The sequence below is a fragment of the Sorex fumeus genome, unplaced genomic scaffold (assembly GCF_029834395.1).
Source record: "Sorex fumeus unplaced genomic scaffold, SorFum_2.1 ptg000006l, whole genome shotgun sequence".
NCBI lineage: Eukaryota > Metazoa > Chordata > Mammalia > Eulipotyphla > Soricidae > Sorex > Sorex fumeus.
Genome location: NW_026606063.1, coordinates 57,457,512 through 57,476,565, shown reverse-complemented (window position 1 = coordinate 57,476,565; position 19,054 = coordinate 57,457,512). Strand labels below are relative to the sequence as shown.

Sequence of the window (19,054 nt, the reverse complement as noted above, 5' to 3'; positions counted from 1 at the left end):
ATTTACATAGCTATATTGTGAGGATTAATTTTAAATATTTAAGTAGTCAGCGGCGATGGCTCAGTGCTAGAACAACTGCCCTGCATGAGTGTTAGATGCATGAGGGCATGAGTGTTAGATCTGGCACCATCACACATAGATGAGTATGATCCTTAGCTGTGTCAGTCTGACCTACGGAGCTGCTGCAGCCAAGTGCGCAAGTACTGCAATGAGATCTGTAACCCTAGCTCACAACAATAATGAAGGGAAAGGAAGGGGAAATATTCTAAAGAGGGACCAGGGATGTGACTCAAGTGGTAGAAGCACATGCCTACTATGTGAGGGGCCTTGAATTTGATCCTTGAAACCACATGCCCCGCACCACCCCAGTACCTCTTTGTTCAGTTCATACTAGGGCTTAATCCTGGCTCTGTGCTTAGGGTTCACTCATGGCAATCCTCAGGGGACTACATTTGGTGCTGGGGATTGAACCAGATCTGCTGCATGCAAGGCAATTGTCTTTACCTCTGTGCTGTCTCTCTGGCCCTAGAATGTGGCTCTTTTAAATAATTTTTGTTTTGTTTTGTGAGTGGGGGAGGGGCCCATACCCAGCTGTGCTTAGGAATTATTCCTGGCCAAAGCTCCAGGGACCATATGCACTGTCGGGGTATTCAGCCCTGCCCAGCTGCCATGCAAGGCAAGTGCCTACTCACTGTACTATCTCTAAGACCCTCATTTTAAAGAATTTGTAAGCACTCCACTCTGGAGATACATGCATCTAAGTGCACAATCTTCTTCTTCGGGCCTTTCTTCTACCTGGAAGAATTCCACATTTTCCTTAGAATCAGTATCTCCTTCAACAAAATTATATTGTGTCATTAAATAATTTGGAGGCTAGAGAGGTTGTACAGAGGGATTAAGTTGCTTGCGTTGCATGTGGGCAATCCCAGTTTGACCCCCAAACAATGCTGGGAGAGATCCCCAAGGAGAGGGAGGAACACCCTCAACAATGCTGCGTGTGGCTCAATATCCCGCTCCCCTCAATTCTGAAAGACTTCTGATAACACAGAGAAATAATATTGCTAAAATGTCCAACCTAATACAGTAAATTTCAGTTATTTGTATTCAGTAATAATGTAACCACTATACCTAAACTGATCTTTATGGAGTTATAAGGGACTTTTTTGCTTTATAATTCTGTATTTTCTAAACTTCATCAATGAACATCAGGTGGCTAAGAATTTTAAAAACACATTTTCTTCTTGTGCAACACCTTTAAGCAGCAACATGTTTTTTTTTTTTTTAAATCTATCATTGAGGCTGAAGTGATAATACAGAAGGCAGGGTGCTTGCCTTGCACATGCCAACATGGTTCAATCCCTGGCACCCCGTATGGTCTCCAGCCCCGCCAGGAGTGATTCTTGAGCAGAGAGCCAGAAGTCAGCCCTGAGCACTGCCACTAGTCACTTCCTGGGCCTCTCTTCAAAGGAAGCAGAAGTAGTAGTCTGGGACTATCTTTTCATCTGTTTTTTTTTCCCCCCCATTAGGAAACCAGATCCTACAGAGAAGAGAGCATTTCTGTTATGGTCATCCCAGTGCCTGGCTCATAATAGGTCTAAAATAAATGTCTGTCGAATGAATGTCAAATTTCTGATCATACACATGATTAATGTATCTCTAGATTTAGTTCTATGGTAGCCTCAAATCATTTTTCTTTTGCTTCTGAACAAACTCAGCATCCTTCATCTTAAAAAAATATAAGAAAACAATAAACCTACAAATTAAGGAGACATGTTTGCAGAAAGCTGTTGGCAGCAACCTAGAGAAATGAGAGGCTAGCTTCCTATCACACAAGAAATAGTTTTAGAAATGTCAAGAACTAAAAAAAAAAAGAAATGTCAAAAACTCATTTATAAAAGTTTCAAAAAATATCAAGAACTAAAATAATTAAAATAAAATTTAATTTGTTTTAGACTGCAGGACATTTTGTACTGAAGCAAAATATTGATGGTAACACTGTAATTCTTAACAGAATTCTGGCTTTATTTCCAAAAGTTGTGCTGAGCCTTCTATTCAGATGAGCTAATTTAATTTTTACAAAACTCATAATATAATAGCATTATTTTTAGCAGTGGCAGGAACCAAACTTAGGGCCTTTCACATGCAAAGCATGTATTCTAAAACAGCCATATGCCCTGCCCTTCCCACATTTTAGAGATAAAGAAACTGAAATACTAATCAAAGATAAGCTTATTAATGTTCAATCTGAGATCAGTCAGACAGTTGGCTCCAAAACCCAAACTTCACTAGGTTAGTGTAATAACTAAAATTACAATACTCTGCAATATGAAGTTCAGCTCAGTGCAATATTATTTAAAGAAGGGGAATGCAATGTTATATCTGATGAAGAATTAAGAATTCTAGTCAAGACACTGGATGGAGTACAGCGGTTAGGATGCTTGCCTTACATGCAATTGACCAAGGTGTGATCCCTGGTATCCCTTCAGTTCCCCGGTGTAATTTTTTGGTCACACCCAGCAATTCACAGGGATTATTCCTGGCTCTGCACTCAGGAATTACTCCTGGCGGTGCTCAGAGGACCATATGGGATGCTGGGAATCAAACCCGGGTCAGCCGCGCGCAAAGCAAACACCCTAGCTGCTGCGCTATCACTCCAGCCCTTCCCAGGAGTAATTTCTGAGTGTATAGCCAGGAGTAATCCATGAGCATAACCGAGTGCAGTCCAAAAACCAAATAAATAAAAAATAAATAAAAAGATTAGTCAAATTGTTGCTACTGAAGGCTCACCCTTGAGGAGAGACAGAGGCTACCACACTTCTCTGGTCTGGAAGGATCCTTCTACCCACACCCCACACTTAAGAGCCTCATGAATCTGCTTCACACCCTAAATAACACTCTTCACTGGCAAACTCTTCATCTTCTCCACGATAATTTCTTTATCATCTCATGTCACAGGTGACTCAAGCCACAAGCTGCAAAGCTACAGAGGTGAAAAGGTCCTCGGGCCTTCGGGTTCCATACCACATACTGGAAGCCACAGGGCTACAGATGGTTTGCAGTTAAGAGAAATATGATGACATTATGTCTCAGATTTTTAATAGCAAAACTCATTAGCTTCAATCACGCCCTCCAGGCTAACCAGGCAATGACCTTGTCAACCCCACTTCCTGAATCCACAGCAGAAGCTGACTTCTCCAGGAAAGGGCGGATGCCAATCACAGCCTTACCTTCCCTTTCAGTGTCTGCAAAGCATCCAGGTAGGCTGCCAGCATAGGCAGACTCAAAGTCTCCACCAGGGAGGTGTGTAGCCACTGGATCAGCTTTGTGTCCCAGCTCACACTTGCCAGGGCCTGTCGCACTCTCCTTGCACACTTGTCCACAGCAACTCGGCGTAGCACTGGCTCATTGCAAGCCTAAGAAACAGGATAAAACTTGAGGATCATCTTGTTAGCACTGGGAGTTAAAGGGGCTCACAAGTGAGCCAGCAACTGAGGCTTGAATTAGGGAGAGGCCACTGTGGACAGATTTCTGGAATCTTACCCCTTCGTTGGCCAAGCGGGCAAGCCGATCAGACTGCAAGGCTTTAAGAATCTTGTTGAATAATTTGTTCTGGGCCATAGTCCAGCCAGTTCTGTAAGAGAAATTGAGGAATTAAAGCCAAAACTTTGGGTCACTCTATAAAGGCATATACATTGCATAAAGAATATGCCCTATTTTTGTCCCCACTATGAGAAAATAATTTGCAGTAACTTAGTCTAAGATCACTCATTAAACTAAACCATGAGACCTAGAGTCTGGTCCCAGTCCTGCTCACGAATTATTGTAGCATACATTAGCAATGACATCACACAGAAAATAAAACTCAATCACAAATGCCTTTATGGGTTTTGAATTTTTTTTTTGGTTAGGGGGGGACATAAGAGGGGATCCCATGCAATACTTAAGGGGCTTGGGGCTGCATGCGCCCTAAGATGCAGGGGTCAAAATCAGGGTCCTAGCTATACACTCTAGTTCTTTGACCTATTTCCCCAGTCCCTCAAAACCTTTTTAAAAAGTAATAGTAAAGCTAATTATTTTATTAGCAGCTAAAGTAATCCCATTAGTAAATGGGCAACACCACTACAAAGGCATATTTGAGTTTAACCAACTGCAATATTTCACACAAAAAGGCAAACAGATGGGCAAGCATTTTAATAGACTAAATCTTTAATCTAGGAGGCCTCTTTAAATTAACTTTAGAAACAAAAACATAACAAATGTTTATTCCTTCCCCATCCCTCACACACCCAATAATCCATCCCACTCACCTTTCCCATATATATTATTATTAATTTTTTTGATATTGCAACTATACCCAGCAGTGCTCAGTGGCTACTCCTAACAGTGCTTGAAGAACCAGGAGCTGTTGGGGTTTAAACCCAGGGCTCCCACGTGAAAAGCACGAGCTCCAGCCCTCTGAGCTATTCCCCAGCCTTCCCATGTGAATTTTTTTATGTTCTTTCTATATATCACATGTGTTTTTTTTTGTTTTTGTTTTTTTTTTTTTACTGTTGCCAATTTACTTATTTTTTTTTCTTTTTTTTTTTCCCCCTTTATTTTATTTTATTTTTTTTAAAGTTGTAGATTTACAATTTTTTGTGCTTTGGTTTCAATTATACAATGATCAGATACCCATCCCTCCACCAGTGCCCATTTTCCACCACCATGGATAATATCCCTCCCACCCCCATCCCCCCATCCCCCCGTCTCTGTGGCAGGGCAATCCCCTGTGTTCTCTCTCTCCTTTTGGGTGTTGTGGTCTGCAAAAGAGGCATTGAGTGGCAAACATGTTCAGTCCATAGTCTACTTTCGACATGCATCTCCCCTCCTGGGAGGATCCTCCAAACATCCTTTATTTGGTGCTCCCTTCTCTATCTGAATAGCCCTTTCCTCTAGGATACCCGGCTGGCCTCTAAGTTATGGAGTAATCCTCCTGGTGCTGATCTCAGCTATTCTTGGGTATTAATCTCATACTTTGTTACTTTATATCCCCCAGATGAATGCAATCTTTCTATGTCTATCCCTCTCTTTCTGACTCATTTCGCTTAGCATGATACTTTCCATATTGTACCACTTGTATGTAAATTTCATGACTTCATCTTTTCTAAGAGCTACATAGTACTCCATTCACATGTGTTTTTGAATACTCTGCTATGTGCAAGTTAACGTTTTATTATTCAGAATATAAGACTGGCAAACAGACTTCCAACTGGTTTATCTATGCTTTATAAGGATGCCTCCAACTAAGCTGTAAATAAACTGTAATTAGAAACCTATCCTACTGATCTTACCCCCACCTTATCACACCCAGAAGAGCTGTGAGCATGAAGATCCCCCTCCACCATTCTTCTGTGACGTTAATTACTTTGGCAGTTCAACTCAAATCAATAATCTTCCTAAGGGTACTAAAGAAAGGGAACAGAAGCTATGTAAGTCTTTTACCAAACTCTTCCTTCCATAAAATAAACTAGTAATTGCTTTTTAAAAAGTGCCAGACTCTAAGGGCTAGAGAGATAGTAGAGCATACAGGGCACTTGTCTTGCATGCATCTAGCAGGATGCATGATCCCCAAGAGCCCACATGATCCCATGAGCCTGAGCACTGAACCAGGAGTAAGCCCTGAGCACCACCAAGAGTGGCTTAAAAACAAAGTCTTCTTTTCCTTATCACTTCACTTCTTAATCACTTAACTTCCCGTTAGTCGTTGATTTGCTCGAGCGGGCGCCAGAAACGTCTCCATTTGTCCCTGTTGCGTGCTAGTGTAGCCCAATGGCATCTGTTCGCTCCGGGAACATGAAGAGCCTCAAACCGATCGTTCGTGATCTTGACGAAGAAGTCTGACCATCTGGTAGGTGGGCGGCCACGCGGTCTTTTGACATCCCGTGGAATCCAGTCGGTAACAGCTCTAGTCCAGCGTTCGTCTTTAAATCTCATTACGTGAGCAGCCCATCTGATTTTCGACACCTTGGCATATGAGACAGCGTCCCTGATCCTTGATCGTCGACGGATGTCAGAACTCCGGATTGGTTCTCTCATTTGAGTGAAACGTGATATTCCAAGCATAGCTCTTTCTATTCTTCTTTGGGAGACCTGAATAGCATTCTCATCCTGTTTGCGTAGGGCCCAGGTCTCTGAGGCATATGTTAATGCAGGAAGAACAGTGGAATCAAAGAGATGTGCCCGGAGCCGGAGGTTCTTCGTCCTCTTAGCTATTTCTTTTCCTTAATACACAGTATTTAAATACACAGTACTGAAGAAAGTTCAATGGGCTGAAACTCATACTCTGCTATGTGGGAGGCCCAGGTTCAATCCCAGGCACTATATGGTCCCCCCATAAGCACTGCCACGAGCAAGCACCAAACCGGGAGAACACTAAAAACTGTAAGCACTGCTGGATGTGGCCCCCCAAACTATATGTATATAAAACGTATTCACAGGAGCTACAGTTCTCCTGTATAGTAATTCTCTGGTGGGCTTGAGTGAGAGACAAAGGATATTCATTCACAGGTAATTTTTACTTTTTATTTTTGGCTTTGATGCCACATATGGTAATACTCATTGCTTCTCGTGAGCTCATGGAACTATATGTGGTGCCAGGGACTGAACCCAATTAGTCGCATGTAATGCAAGTCCCTAACCCAGTGTACTAGCTCTCTAGCCCCAATACAAGTAATTCAAGAAGTACACAGATCTATTTCCCTATTCATACAACTCTTTGCTTTTAACTGCTAAGTCAATTACACGGGTGGGTATTCAGGTTTTATCTCTTATTATTATCACTAGTTACAGTGACCATCTCTTCTTTCCCCACCAGAACATATAACTAGGCACAACCCTCTTTTATCTATCTCCCTGTGCTCTATCTACATCAGAAGTTTCCAAACTTAACTGGCCTACCACCCTCTTTTCAGGAAAGAAAAGGAAAAAAATAAAAACAATCACTCTCCCCTGGAAATCCGCCTTATTTAAGCAAACAGAAAGTGCTTCCCCACCTCCACCGCACCCAAAACTACCATCTCCGCTTCCCTGGATCAGTCCAGCATTGACAGGGGAGGTAGCATCATCTATGCTGGGAAACAGTAACACACATCTTGAAATGGTCAGGTAAGGACCTATGAAATAGTTCAAAGGGCTGGAGCACACGGGAAGCCCACCTACTCCTAAGCACTGCCAGTAGCACTGAGTACTGCCATAAACGCACCTGAGTACTGCTGGGTGTGTGATCCAAGAACAAAATACCGAAAGAGTCAGAAAAGCATCTCTGTGGGATAAATTTCTTGAAATGGGAATAAAGTGTCAAAGGCTAAAGTTATCAAGCTCCCAGTTCTGTGAAAATAATACAACTTGACCTTACCCATGGCAACAACGCTTGTTAATAATTAAACAGGTGAAGCAACATTTTAGATTGAACACCCTTGATCTTTCTTAGTCTACTGATAATGGTGCAAATTTTGATTCTAAGAATACAGTATAAAACATAATTCATTTCACCATCAGCATCATCAGAGTAAAGCACCATCAACATTTCCAAAATTATCCACTTATTACATAACAGACTGTTTTCTTTGTTTCTTACTCTGTACTTATTCTGAAACAAAATGACAGGAGCAAGAAAAATGATGTGAACCAAGTGGGAGGGGGGCTAGAAAGCTATTTGAAAATTACTATGGTATACCAATGGCAGCTGGAATTAAATTGAAAAAAAAAAAAAACACTGTTGAGAGTCTAAAAATCAAAAAAACAAAGGTTCTTTGGACTGTTGGCTGGGTACATAGCAAAGTGATTCTAAGAACTGAAGTATGTTCTATTTTGTCAGCTTCGTGGGAGGCTGGAAAATTAAGTGGGCAGGAAAGAAAGTGATCTAACCCAAGATTAAGATAAAGAGCATGTAAAAGATATAATTAAGGAAAAATTTAAAACCAGGAGCCAATTTTATATACAAGTCTAAACAGTCAAAGGGCAATGGGAACTGTGGTGAGTCAACACAATCCCCTCCCCACCTACACCTATTCAATTTTCATGAGTGCAAAAATGTCTTTTCTTTATTCTTGGATGAAGATGAGATCATCTTATGGTCCTTATGTTGTGACTAAATCTGAATTATATCTTTTTTTTAAAAGCAAAATAAAAAACTGACAGGTGCCACATCTAGCAATACCCTGCCCAGCAGTGTGGGCCTAGTGGTGGGTGGGTATTCAGGCCCACAGTGCATTGCCAGGACCTGCAGTGTAGTAAAAGCCTGTTATTTTCAAGGAAAAGTACTCTTTTTCTAAGACCTCTTCATGGGAGACTAACTCAATCATTTACTGTCGAAAGTGCTTAAAAATTAGAGTTCAAGCAGAGATACAAGAACATTAGTGAGAATAAATAGGACACACTTTTCCTATTCAATTCTTTGTTTAAATACCAGGAGAGGGGCTATAGAGAGAGCATAGGGGCTAAGGCACTTGCCCTGCACATGGCTAATCCCAGTTTGAATCCCCAGCACTGAATATGGCTCCCCAACCACCAGGAATGATCCCTGAGCGCAGAGCCAGGAATAAGTTTTGAACACCAAAATTTTTTATCTTGGTGCTCCACAGGCACAAAAGCATAATCCCAACAGTAACGTTGCTATCTGGTTGTTTGGTTTTGTTTCTGGGTCACAGTAGCATACTTCTGAGGGTCACTCCTAGAAGCCCTCAGGGGTGCCAGGAATTAAACCTGGTCAGCTGCCTGCAAAGCAAGTGCCTTACCTGCTATTCTATCTCTCCAGCCCCAACATTGCTAGTTGGGATCCCTGGCACCACAACCAACTGTGTGTGATCTCCAGTGCACCACAAACAAGTGTGTGCAAGTACAATCAAGTGTATATGACCTCCACAACCCAGTTGTATACAGATGCCCCTGCTCCCCAGCCCACCACACACTACCAATAACAAAGGGAAATGAAGAATTTTTAAAATGTAAAAAGAAAAAAAAATCACTAGGAGATAAGCCTAGATATGTGGCTCAGTGACAGAGCACATGTCCTGTATGCATAAAGCCTGAGTCTATCCTGGACATAAATCACCGAGCATGACCTGCAACCAAGTGTGAGAGTATCACAATCAGTGTGAGAGCAACCCGCAGCAGTCAAGTGTGCAAGCCCTGGACACCACAAGATGGCAAAAGAAAACCTTAAGGAAAGGATGAATGAATATAGAATTTAAAAAAAAAAACCCAACTATGAATAGAAGTGGGGAAGAGGGAATAACAACTGAAAGATCTTAGATCGAAAATCTCAAAACATTCAATTTCACATAAAGATACACATAATACTGAAAGATAATTAAAGGACAGTATGGCAGGTAGGGCTCTTGCCTTGCACATTATCGACACGGATTTAATCCCCAGCACCACATATGGCTCCCCACAAGTGTGTGTCTGTGCTCAGGGGTCACTCTTGGCAGGTGCTTGGGGGACCATATGTGATGCCAAAGATTAAACCTGGGTCAGCCACATGTAATGTTAGGCTCCTTACATATTACATTATCTCTTCAGTCCTTTTACATGTCTTTTGATTTTATTTTCCCTTTTTTTTGGTTTATTTTCTGTCTTGGAGCCATCCCTATGGTGCTCTGGGGTGTTAGCAGCAGTACTGAGGATAGAATCTAAGGCTCTTACAGGCAAACTAAGCACTCTGGTCCTCTCCCACACATCATCTCGCAGATGCTGACTTTATTTTTCGGTTACAAAAACAAAACCTTTTTTAGAACAAATGCCATATAAAAACAAAAGGCCAAAGCTGGTACATGAGCTATAGTTATCAACAGTCAATTTCTCTAAAAATTGGAGCGGGGGTGGGGGTGGGGGGTAGGGGGGGAGGAGAGAGAAATAACACAGCAAGTAGGGTAGGGTGCTTGACTTGCACTTGACTAACCGAGGTTAGATTCCTGGCACACTATTTGGTTCCCTGAGCATCACCTGGAGTAATCAATGAGTGCAGAGCCAGGAGTAACTTCTGAGCATTCTGGGCATGACCCAAAAACAAAGGAAAAAAAGGGGTTTGTGTGATGGTGGGATGGGGTGAAAGGACCAAACCTGGTGGGGATTAGGACTTACTCCTTGCTCTGTGCTTTGGGATCACTTCTGGCAGGGCTTGAGGTTCAGGCATCTAACCAGGGTCAGCTGTCTCCAGACCCAACATTAAAATTTTAATTAGACAGAGAAGGATATTTAAATTATCAGGAGCTTGGGGCTATGGCTAAGTATCTACCCTGAGTGCAAGAGATCACTGTGCTTAATTCCTGGCACCACCCCATAAGCAAGAGTGATCCCTTGGACACTGTCATCTGGGATCTCTGATGTCATAACAAAGTGGTAACACAACCAAAAGCATGTGAGCACTACAATAAAAGTGTGTGTGCACAATTAAATCATACAATTCCCGGCAAGCATTGCAACCATGACTGTAAGCCTTGAAACAAGTGTGTGATCTCCCAGTTATGCTGTGTTTCAAAAAATTTCTGACATTACTAGACAAAGTGAGAATCGTTTGGATGAGGTTTTTTTTCTACACACAGCAAATTATCAAAAATAACTCAAGAAGGTAATGAAAGGTACAAAGAAAGTTGTTTCTAACTCCACTGATCAGTAAGCTCTCCAAAAATAAAACAGATTTCTAGGGAGCTAATCTCAAGTTTCTTCATGAGTTCTTCATGTGGGAAACTGTAATTTTACATGATTTTATACAGGAAGAAAGCAAGCTGCAATTTAACAATCAAGACAAGGGAAAGAATGCAACAATATGATTATAATCAGAGCATAGGATATTGCAAGCTCCAAACAGTTTACAGCTTCAGAATTCTAGGACCAGATCATAAAATAGTGACCTCTGAGATGGAAGCCAGTTAGTATCCCAAATACTAAAAAGAGCTAAGTTACCTCTAAAATCTCATTAGGTGTTAAAAAACCATCTCTGAGTTAAAGTAAATACTAATTAGTTATATCTGCCAATATGTGGCAATGTCATAACGGGATAGAAGCCCACATGAGAAGACACAAACAAAAAGGTAGAATTTGGCAGTGTTTCTCTGCAGGATGAGACAGTTGAAGGTGTGCCCTGGTCTACTAAGTCAGTCAGCCCTGCCTTGAGGAAAGCTGAGTGCATCCAACTACTCTAAATAAAAAGGAATCTTTCTACTTGCTTTCCACTCTGGCAAAAAAAAAAATGTCTTCTCAGACTTTCCTACTTGAGGAGAGGGGGAGGTGGGACTGTCTGAGATAGTACTGTAGTTAAAACACTCATCTTACATTCTACCAGCCCTGGTTTAAATCCCTAGCACTTGGCTGGAATCACCAGCGCCATATATGGTTCCCAAACACCACCAGTGGCCCACCACTCCAAAGCACAGAGCCAGGAATAGCTGGAGCACTGCTAGGTGTTGCATAAAAATGTATCAACAGACATTTCTACTAGAAATGAAGAATCTGATACTGTCACTCGAGTATCTCATATGCCTTGTAACTACAGCCCCTAAAAGCTGCGTTCCTATGTACTATTCATTCTGGCTTTGATAAGCACAAGAAATCCCAAAAAACAAACTGGTCAAAACCATGAGTAAACTGATAAAATATTAAATTCTCCCATGCAGTTTGAGAAATTGCAAATGGAGAACAAAATTAATGGTAAAACCACAACAAAACACATAATCCTATAAGGCCACTTTGTGAAAAATTTTTTTTTCTTTTTGGTTATTGGGCCACACAAGGGAGTGCTCCGAACTTACTCCTGGCTCCTCGAGGATCATTCCTGGTGGAGCAGGGGTGCCATGGATCAAACCTAGGTCAGGACTGTGCAAGCAAGTGCCCTACCTGCTATACTATCTCTCTCTCCAGACCCTCTCTTTTTACTATCTTTAAAGAGAGGGCACATGGGGCCAGTGAAATAATACAGTAGGAAGGGACCTTACCTGCACACCACTTACCCTGGTTTAATCCCCGGAACCCCGTATGGTCCAGAAGCCCTGCCAGGAGTAAACCCTGAGCGCCGCTGACTATGGCCCAAAACCAAAAAAGTAACTAGAGGGTACAGAGAGAATGCACAGAGTACTTGGCACAATGCCAGGCATCTAGAAAGCACTCACCAAAGGGTAGTTTTATTTTTGTTAGTAATGCAATCGCTACAATTTATTATTAATAGCAACAATGCAGCTGTTTGCCAAATTCATCTATTCCAGTAGCTGATCTTCATTCACAACAGTTTTCCTTTTAAGTAGAAATTCGAGAAGATGTCCCATTAGGTTATTACAAGAATTCCAATCCCAGAGGCCAAACAACTCTTTACAGCTCTTCAACCAACAGGCAGAAATGCTCCTCTTCAATTCTGACTTCACATAGCATACCTGCTTAATCTCATTTAGCTTCTGACTTGACTCACAATCTTGAATTTGCCTCACACTTACTACCCAGTTAGCACTTTCTCTTCATTATATATAAGAGCTCTTGGACAATGTAGCAAGTTTACCACCTATGAACTCTAGAAGTACTTTAACAATATCCTTTGATGCAGTAACAAAATATAGTGAGCCTTCAGGGAAATTAAAATCATAAGAGATGTCACTTCAGAATGGTAATAACAGTAGCAATGAAAGGTCAGATAAAAAGTATTTCCAAGAATATGGTGGAATTAGAACTCTCATATGCTAGTAGTGTGAACATAAAATGATGGAGTCCTTCCAGATGAAGTCTGGAAATTCCTCAAAATTTAAATATTAAGTTATCAGAGACCCAACAATTCCACACCTAGGTAATATATACATACAAATAAAGACATGTCCACACAAAAACCATGAGGTAAGAGAGATAGTATGAGGGTTAAGCGTTCGTCTTGCTTGTCGCATACTCTGCCTTGATCCCTGACACTGTACACGGTTCCCCAAGCACTGCCAGGAGTGATCCCTGAGCACAGAGCCAGCAGTAAGCCCTGAAAACCCCAAAAAAACTAAACACAAAAGCCAAGTACATAGGTATTCTTAGGGGCATTACTGTAATACCTGAAACACGTTAGCATTCAATGTCCATCAACAGACAAATAGATAAACAAAATGAAGAATACCTATACAACCAGAGTATCATCCAGCAATACACAGTACTAATGCGTGCTACAACACAGACAACCCTCAAAAACAAAGCTACACGAAGGGACCAATCATAAGACCACATATTATATAAAACATCCTGAAGAGATTGTTCATTTATTTTTGGCCATGACTGTGATTCACATATGCAATGCCGACACGCTTTCACTGAGCAACATCTCAGATCAAGAGGAGGCAAATTTAGAAAAACAAAGTGGTAGCAGACTTCATGGCTTGGAGAAATGGGAAGTGACTACTAAAAGGGGATAGTTTCTTTTTGAGGTGATAAAATGTTTATCAAACTGGGGCCAGAATGATAGTACACTGATAGGGCATTTGCCTTGCACGCAGCCAACCTGAGTTCAATCCCTGCCACCCCACATGGCTCCTTGAGCCCACCAGGAGTGACCATGATGATTCAAAATAATTTGTGTGGTGCCATCAGCCCTTCAGTGACCAGTCCTTAGGAGAAGTGGCCTACCTGTTGACGTGCTCCTCCCAGTCCTCTGGTGGGGGAGGGGCATCCGCATCAGTCCTGGCAAAGATGACGTGCCGTTCACACTCATTCATCACACTTCGTGCCTTCTGATTGTCATAAAGTGGCACAGGTGTTGATGTGACTGTCTCCACATCTATTGGAACATCTGATTCACTGAAAAAAGGTGGGGAAATAGGACCAGATCACATGAATACAGGTTTTCACACAAGTGCTTTCTTTTGCTCTAATTTTTTTAATGTTTGTTATGGGGCCACACCCAGCGATGCTCAGGAAATACTCCTGAAGGTATTCGGAGTATCATACGGGATGTAGGGGATTGAACCCAGGTTGGCCACATGCAAGGCCTTACCCTCTGCACTATCACTTCGGTCTCTTTTCACAAGAATGTTTAATAACAAGAAAAATAATCTGGTTGCCAAATTAGGCTATTAAACAGTCTTAAAGTCTACCTGAGCACATTATGTTCACAGACATTTTTGATCCAGTCTTCTTTACCACAGTACCTAAACCTTCATTCTCTGATATGCTAATATGTGCCGGTGGAAAACCAAGTCATTTATATGAGCCTATGCAAAAAATGAGTTTTCCCACAGCACTCAAAAAGAGAGAGATAACTAAAGGGAATGCCCTGCCACAGAGGTAGGGTAGGATGGGGGGAGGGAGGGATACTGGGACTGGTGGTGGTGGTGAATGGACACTGGAGGAGGGATGGGTATTTGATCATTGTATAACTGAAACCCAAGCACAAAAATTTTTAAGTCTACAACTGTTCCTCATGGTATTTCACTAATAAAAATTTAAGAAAAAAATGACATTGAAATAGAGGGAAAAAAAAATGAGTTTTCTTTTGTGTTGCTGTTTTTTTGAGCCACACCCAACAGTACTTAAGACTTATTCCTGGCTCTGCACTCACAGATCATTCCTGGTAGTACTGGGTTAAACTATGTCAGGATCAAATCAAGATCAGCCATAAGCAAGGTTTATCCACTATACTATCCCCCTAGCTCAACAGTTAAATTTCCCTTAAAAAAAAAAAACAACAAAAAAGCCCTAAAAAACAACCAAGTATGTTCCATAAGCAAACAACTGATTGTCTCAACATATTTTCTAATATAATGACAAAAAAATACTCCCCCCAATGAGAATAAAATAAAATGCATTTTATGTGTTTAAAACACACAACATGATACCTCTAGATAAGATTTAATGACAGGAACTAAAAGATAAGGCCTCTATTCTCTAATAAACCTAAAACCTGTGCTATTAGGTCAGATTAAAAGAAAACTACTGGGATGTGAGAGCGATAGAACAGTGAAGGGGACATTTGCCTTACATGCAGCTGACTCGGGTTCTATCCCTGGCATCCCATATAGTCCCCTTTTAATCTGACATTAGATCAGATTAAAAGAGATATCCTGGGGCCAGAGGGATAGTACAGTGGTAGGAGGAAGTTTGCCTTGCACCTTGCATCCTTGTTTGATCCCCAATACTACATAGTCTCCCAAGCCTGGCAGGAGTTAAGTCCTGAGCATTGCCAAGTGTGCCCCCTCCACCCCCCAAAAACCATATAAAGAAAAATCTCCAAAAAAAGTATCTAGACACAATTTCATCATCAAACTAGATTATAGCAACAGATCTTTAAATAATTAAAACACATTAAAGTGAAAATGAACTGTCACTCTAGCTCAATTCTAACTACCACATACAAAATAAATTTAGAAGAAATTTCTTACCCTACCATACTGACCCTCTGAAAGCATGATTAAATCTACAAAGATTTTAGGTCAACTGCTGGGTGACAGCTGTAACTCAGAGAGAAAGCAAAGTCTTGGTAATATGCTCCTAAACTCTGCAAGGCAGGAAAAACAAAACTATTGCAATAAGGTTGCTGTTAGCACTATTGGGACATGCCAGAACCCCATCTAAATAGAATAAATGACCTTTTTTGTTGTTTGGTTTTGGGCCACACCTGGCAGTAGTTAGAGCTCACTCCCTGGTGGTGGGGATCAAATCAGAGTCAAAGTGCAAGGCAAGAGCCCTACCTGTTGTACTATTACTCTGGCCCCAGAACAAATGAGCTCGCAGCAATTAAAAAATTTCAACTCTCAGGGCTGGAGAGATAGCACAGCGGATAGGGTGTTTGCCTTGCACGTGGCCAACCCCGGGTTCGATTCCCAGTATCCCATATGGTCCCCTGAGCACCGCCAGGAGTAACTCCTGAGTGCAGAGCCAGGAGTAACCCCTGTGCATCGCCAGGTGTGACCCAAAAAGCAAACAACAATAAAAAAAATTTTAACTCTCCACTTAGGGATCACATCCTGAGGTGCTGGGGGTGTGGAGGGAAGGTAATGGGGCATGCTAGGCATGTGCATAGGTCTACCACTCTACCATCTGAGGTACATTCCTGGCCCTTAAAAAAAAAATCAACACTCTAGCCTTTTTATTTTCTTTTCCTTTTTGGGAAGAGTGGAAGGGAACACCAGATGATGCTCAATGCTAAAGGAACCAAGTACTGCCAGGGATGGAGCCAGGAAATGAACCTCGGCTTACAGAAAACAAAACATGAAATATCTCCACCCCACCCCACCCTTTACTTCAACAGTTAAAAAAAAAAAATCTACTTCTTTCTAGAGACATAACAGAGTAGGGAAGGTGCTAACCTTGCATGTGATCCCTGGCATTACATATAGTCCCATGAGCACTGCCAGGAGCAAGCTTTTGGTATTTTGTGGCCCAAATACCAAAAGCAAACGGTCCTCTTCTAGCTGGACACGTGGTTTAATGGGACAGCATATGCCTAGCATGTGTGAGACCCTGGGTTTGATCACTGGCACTACAATAAAGGAAGGGTGGGGACTAGGTTTTCCCCTTGAAATCGTATTATCTAAGTGGATTAGGTTGTTTTCCTTCTTTGCTCGTTAGATGTCCTGAATTCAGGGGTGTACACACAGGCCTGATATCCTCCAGTCCCCTAAACTCTCCCACACTAAAATCCTAACATTCCACTCCCCACCCCTATCCCTTGCAAGCTCTTGCCCTCCAGCCTCCCGTAAGACCTAAAGCCCCGACTCACACGGCACTTTCATGTTGCCTCCGGGGCGTGACAAAGAGCATGCGCGTGGGGCGGGCACTACTGGCATCCGGGTGGGCACTCCACGGCTTGGCATAGCTATGGTCCAGGAAGACCAGGTCCAGTTCCCGCTCGTGCACCGAAAGCTGGAAGAGCAGGGAGGTCCCCATGCGTCTGGCTGACGTCTGGAAGTCCCGCTCCCCACCCCGGTGGGCCATGTCCACAGACAGAGGGTCGGGTCGGCAAGTCAGAGACGAGGCCTCTGCATGCTAGTCACCTGCGGCGAAAAGCGCGAAAGTCAGCGCAAACGGTCTCCTCGTTCTCTGGGCCGGGCGTCCTTCACCCGGTCCCCTTCTAGGTGGGGGTATAACTCGGGACCCGTTAAGACAGCACACGTGCCCCCCACAGAGGCAACGGGGGTGGGCGGCGTCTGCCGAACCGCGAGCGAGGGCGCCCCCCTCACCCGCCTCCCCGAGCAGCGGCTCGGTCCCCTGAGCCGTCGCGCGGCCGACGGCGGGCGCGCCTAACGGAGGGCGCCTCGGGGTGCGGCCCTCGAGGGAGCCAGGCTGGGGGGGGGGGACAGAACGAGCTTTGGGGTCCTCGTGCTAGCACGCGGGAATTCTCTTCACACGCTGCCCGGCGCGCCGGGCACCGGACGCTCGCCCGCACCCGGCAAACCGCCCGCTACCCGGCGGGCCGCGCCGGGGGGCCGGCCCCATCATTCGCACCGACCCGCCGCGCGCTCCCACGACGGGCCAACGTCACCGGGGGTCGGTGACCCCGAAAGAACCGGGAATCGCACCCCCTCCGCCCCGCCCCCGGCCCGGCCCGGCGCCCGCGTCACGGCCGCTCGGTCCCTCCCCGGGCCCTCACCCCCCTCGCCCCGCCCCGCCCCCGGCGCCCGACTCCAGCTCGCGGGCCCCGCCAGCCAGGCTGCCCCCGAGGCCTGGACGGCCGCTCGCCCAGGGCCGCGATCCCCCACCTCCTCCCCGTCACCCCGCCGGGCCGAAAGCGGCTCACCCGCACTCGGAACGCCGCGCGCGCGCTCACGCGCGCACGGGGTGAGCCCGGGCCGGTACGCAGCGCGCGTGCGCGGCACGCAGCAAAAAACGCGGAAGCGGGTTCGTTCCCGGCCGGAAGGGGCGTGAGTCGCAAAACCCGGACCGGATGTGACGGCGCCAGCCGGAACACGCAAGTCTCCGGAAGTTTCCGCCTCCCTGGCCGGACAAAGCCGCCGCCTGGCCCACGTTTCATTGTTGTTCTGTGGAGTGCCGGCTCGGGGCTGGGCGCGAGGTGGGGGCGGAGCTGACTTTAATGTTTCCTTTGCACAGTGAGCAAACGCGTGCCGCTCCGGACCAGTTCCAGAAGGGCTCCAAAAGCGAGCACACGAAACATGAAAATAAGTTTTGAAAGTGGCTTTGAGAGGCCGGGACCGGAGCGGTAGTACAGCGGGTAAGATGGTAGCCTTGCCCGCAGCCGACCCAGCATGCTATATGGTCCCCGAGCACCGCAGTGCAGAGCCGGGAGCAACCCCTGGCATTGTCGGGTGTGGGCCCCTCCCCCCCAAAAAAAACAAATAAATAAAAAGTTGCTTATCTCTGCACCGTATATGGTTCTTTGAACACAGCCAGAACGTGAGCCCGGAGCACCTGCTGGGTGTGGCTCCCAAAGTCAAAAATAGAAAGTTGCTTTGATGGGGCCCGAGAGGTAGTGCAGCGGGTAAGGTGCTTGCCTTGTCCGAAACTGACCTGGGTTTAATTTCTAGCATTTCATACGGTCCCCTGAGCCTGCGGGAGTGATCCCTGAGGAGAGAGCCAGGGTAAACCCTAAGCAAAGTTGGTTGTGTGTCCCTCCCTGACCCCCAATACAGTACTTCATAGCATTGCTGAGAGAATTAAGTGTGTAAGACACCACACCTGGCAAGAACACATCGGTTTCAAGATGCCACTTATTGTTGTGAGTTCAAAATGTGGATCCATGACGCTTGTGTTGGGTGGCCAGAAGCCACCTCCGCAGCCTCCCCTGCAGAGGAACAAAGAGACAGGGACCACATGATGCCGGTGGGCCCCACGGGTGACTTATGTGAAGTGGGGAGGAGAAAGACGTCCACTTTCTCCCACCCTCCTCTGCCACCCGGAACCCTGGGTAGGCTAGGACCAGTAAAGTCTGCAGTGAGCACCTGCTCGGCTCGGGCCTAAGCCCCGCCAGCCCCACAAGGTGGCCGTCAAGCCACACCTGAAGTCCGCTTGATCTTCTCGGCACGGGAGTTAATCCCCGCCACCGATTGCTCGGGGAGCCACGGACTCAAGTTGGGGCGAGAATTCGCTCTTTGCAGGAAAGGAGAGA

At 44.6% G+C, this 19,054-nt stretch overlaps 1 protein-coding gene across 3 annotated transcripts in view; it reads right to left on the bottom strand.

The window, feature by feature from the left end:
* The window catches only part of KANSL3 (KAT8 regulatory NSL complex subunit 3), a 39,850-nt gene extending 22,921 nt beyond the window's left edge, over positions 1 to 16,929 (bottom strand). For all 3 annotated transcript variants that reach the window (XM_056126836.1, XM_056126844.1, XM_056126853.1), the window contains exons 1-4: positions 16,712 to 16,929; positions 13,621 to 13,791; positions 3,541 to 3,631; positions 3,228 to 3,413 (exon numbers count right to left, since the gene is read on the bottom strand). In XM_056126836.1, coding sequence (XP_055982811.1) covers positions 3,228 to 3,413; positions 3,541 to 3,631; positions 13,621 to 13,791; positions 16,712 to 16,926 — 663 coding nt within the window. In that variant the 5' untranslated portion in view covers positions 16,927 to 16,929. The remainder of the gene's footprint in view (positions 1 to 3,227; positions 3,414 to 3,540; positions 3,632 to 13,620; positions 13,792 to 16,711) is intronic.
* Between the last annotated feature and the right edge of the window lie 2,125 nt (positions 16,930 to 19,054).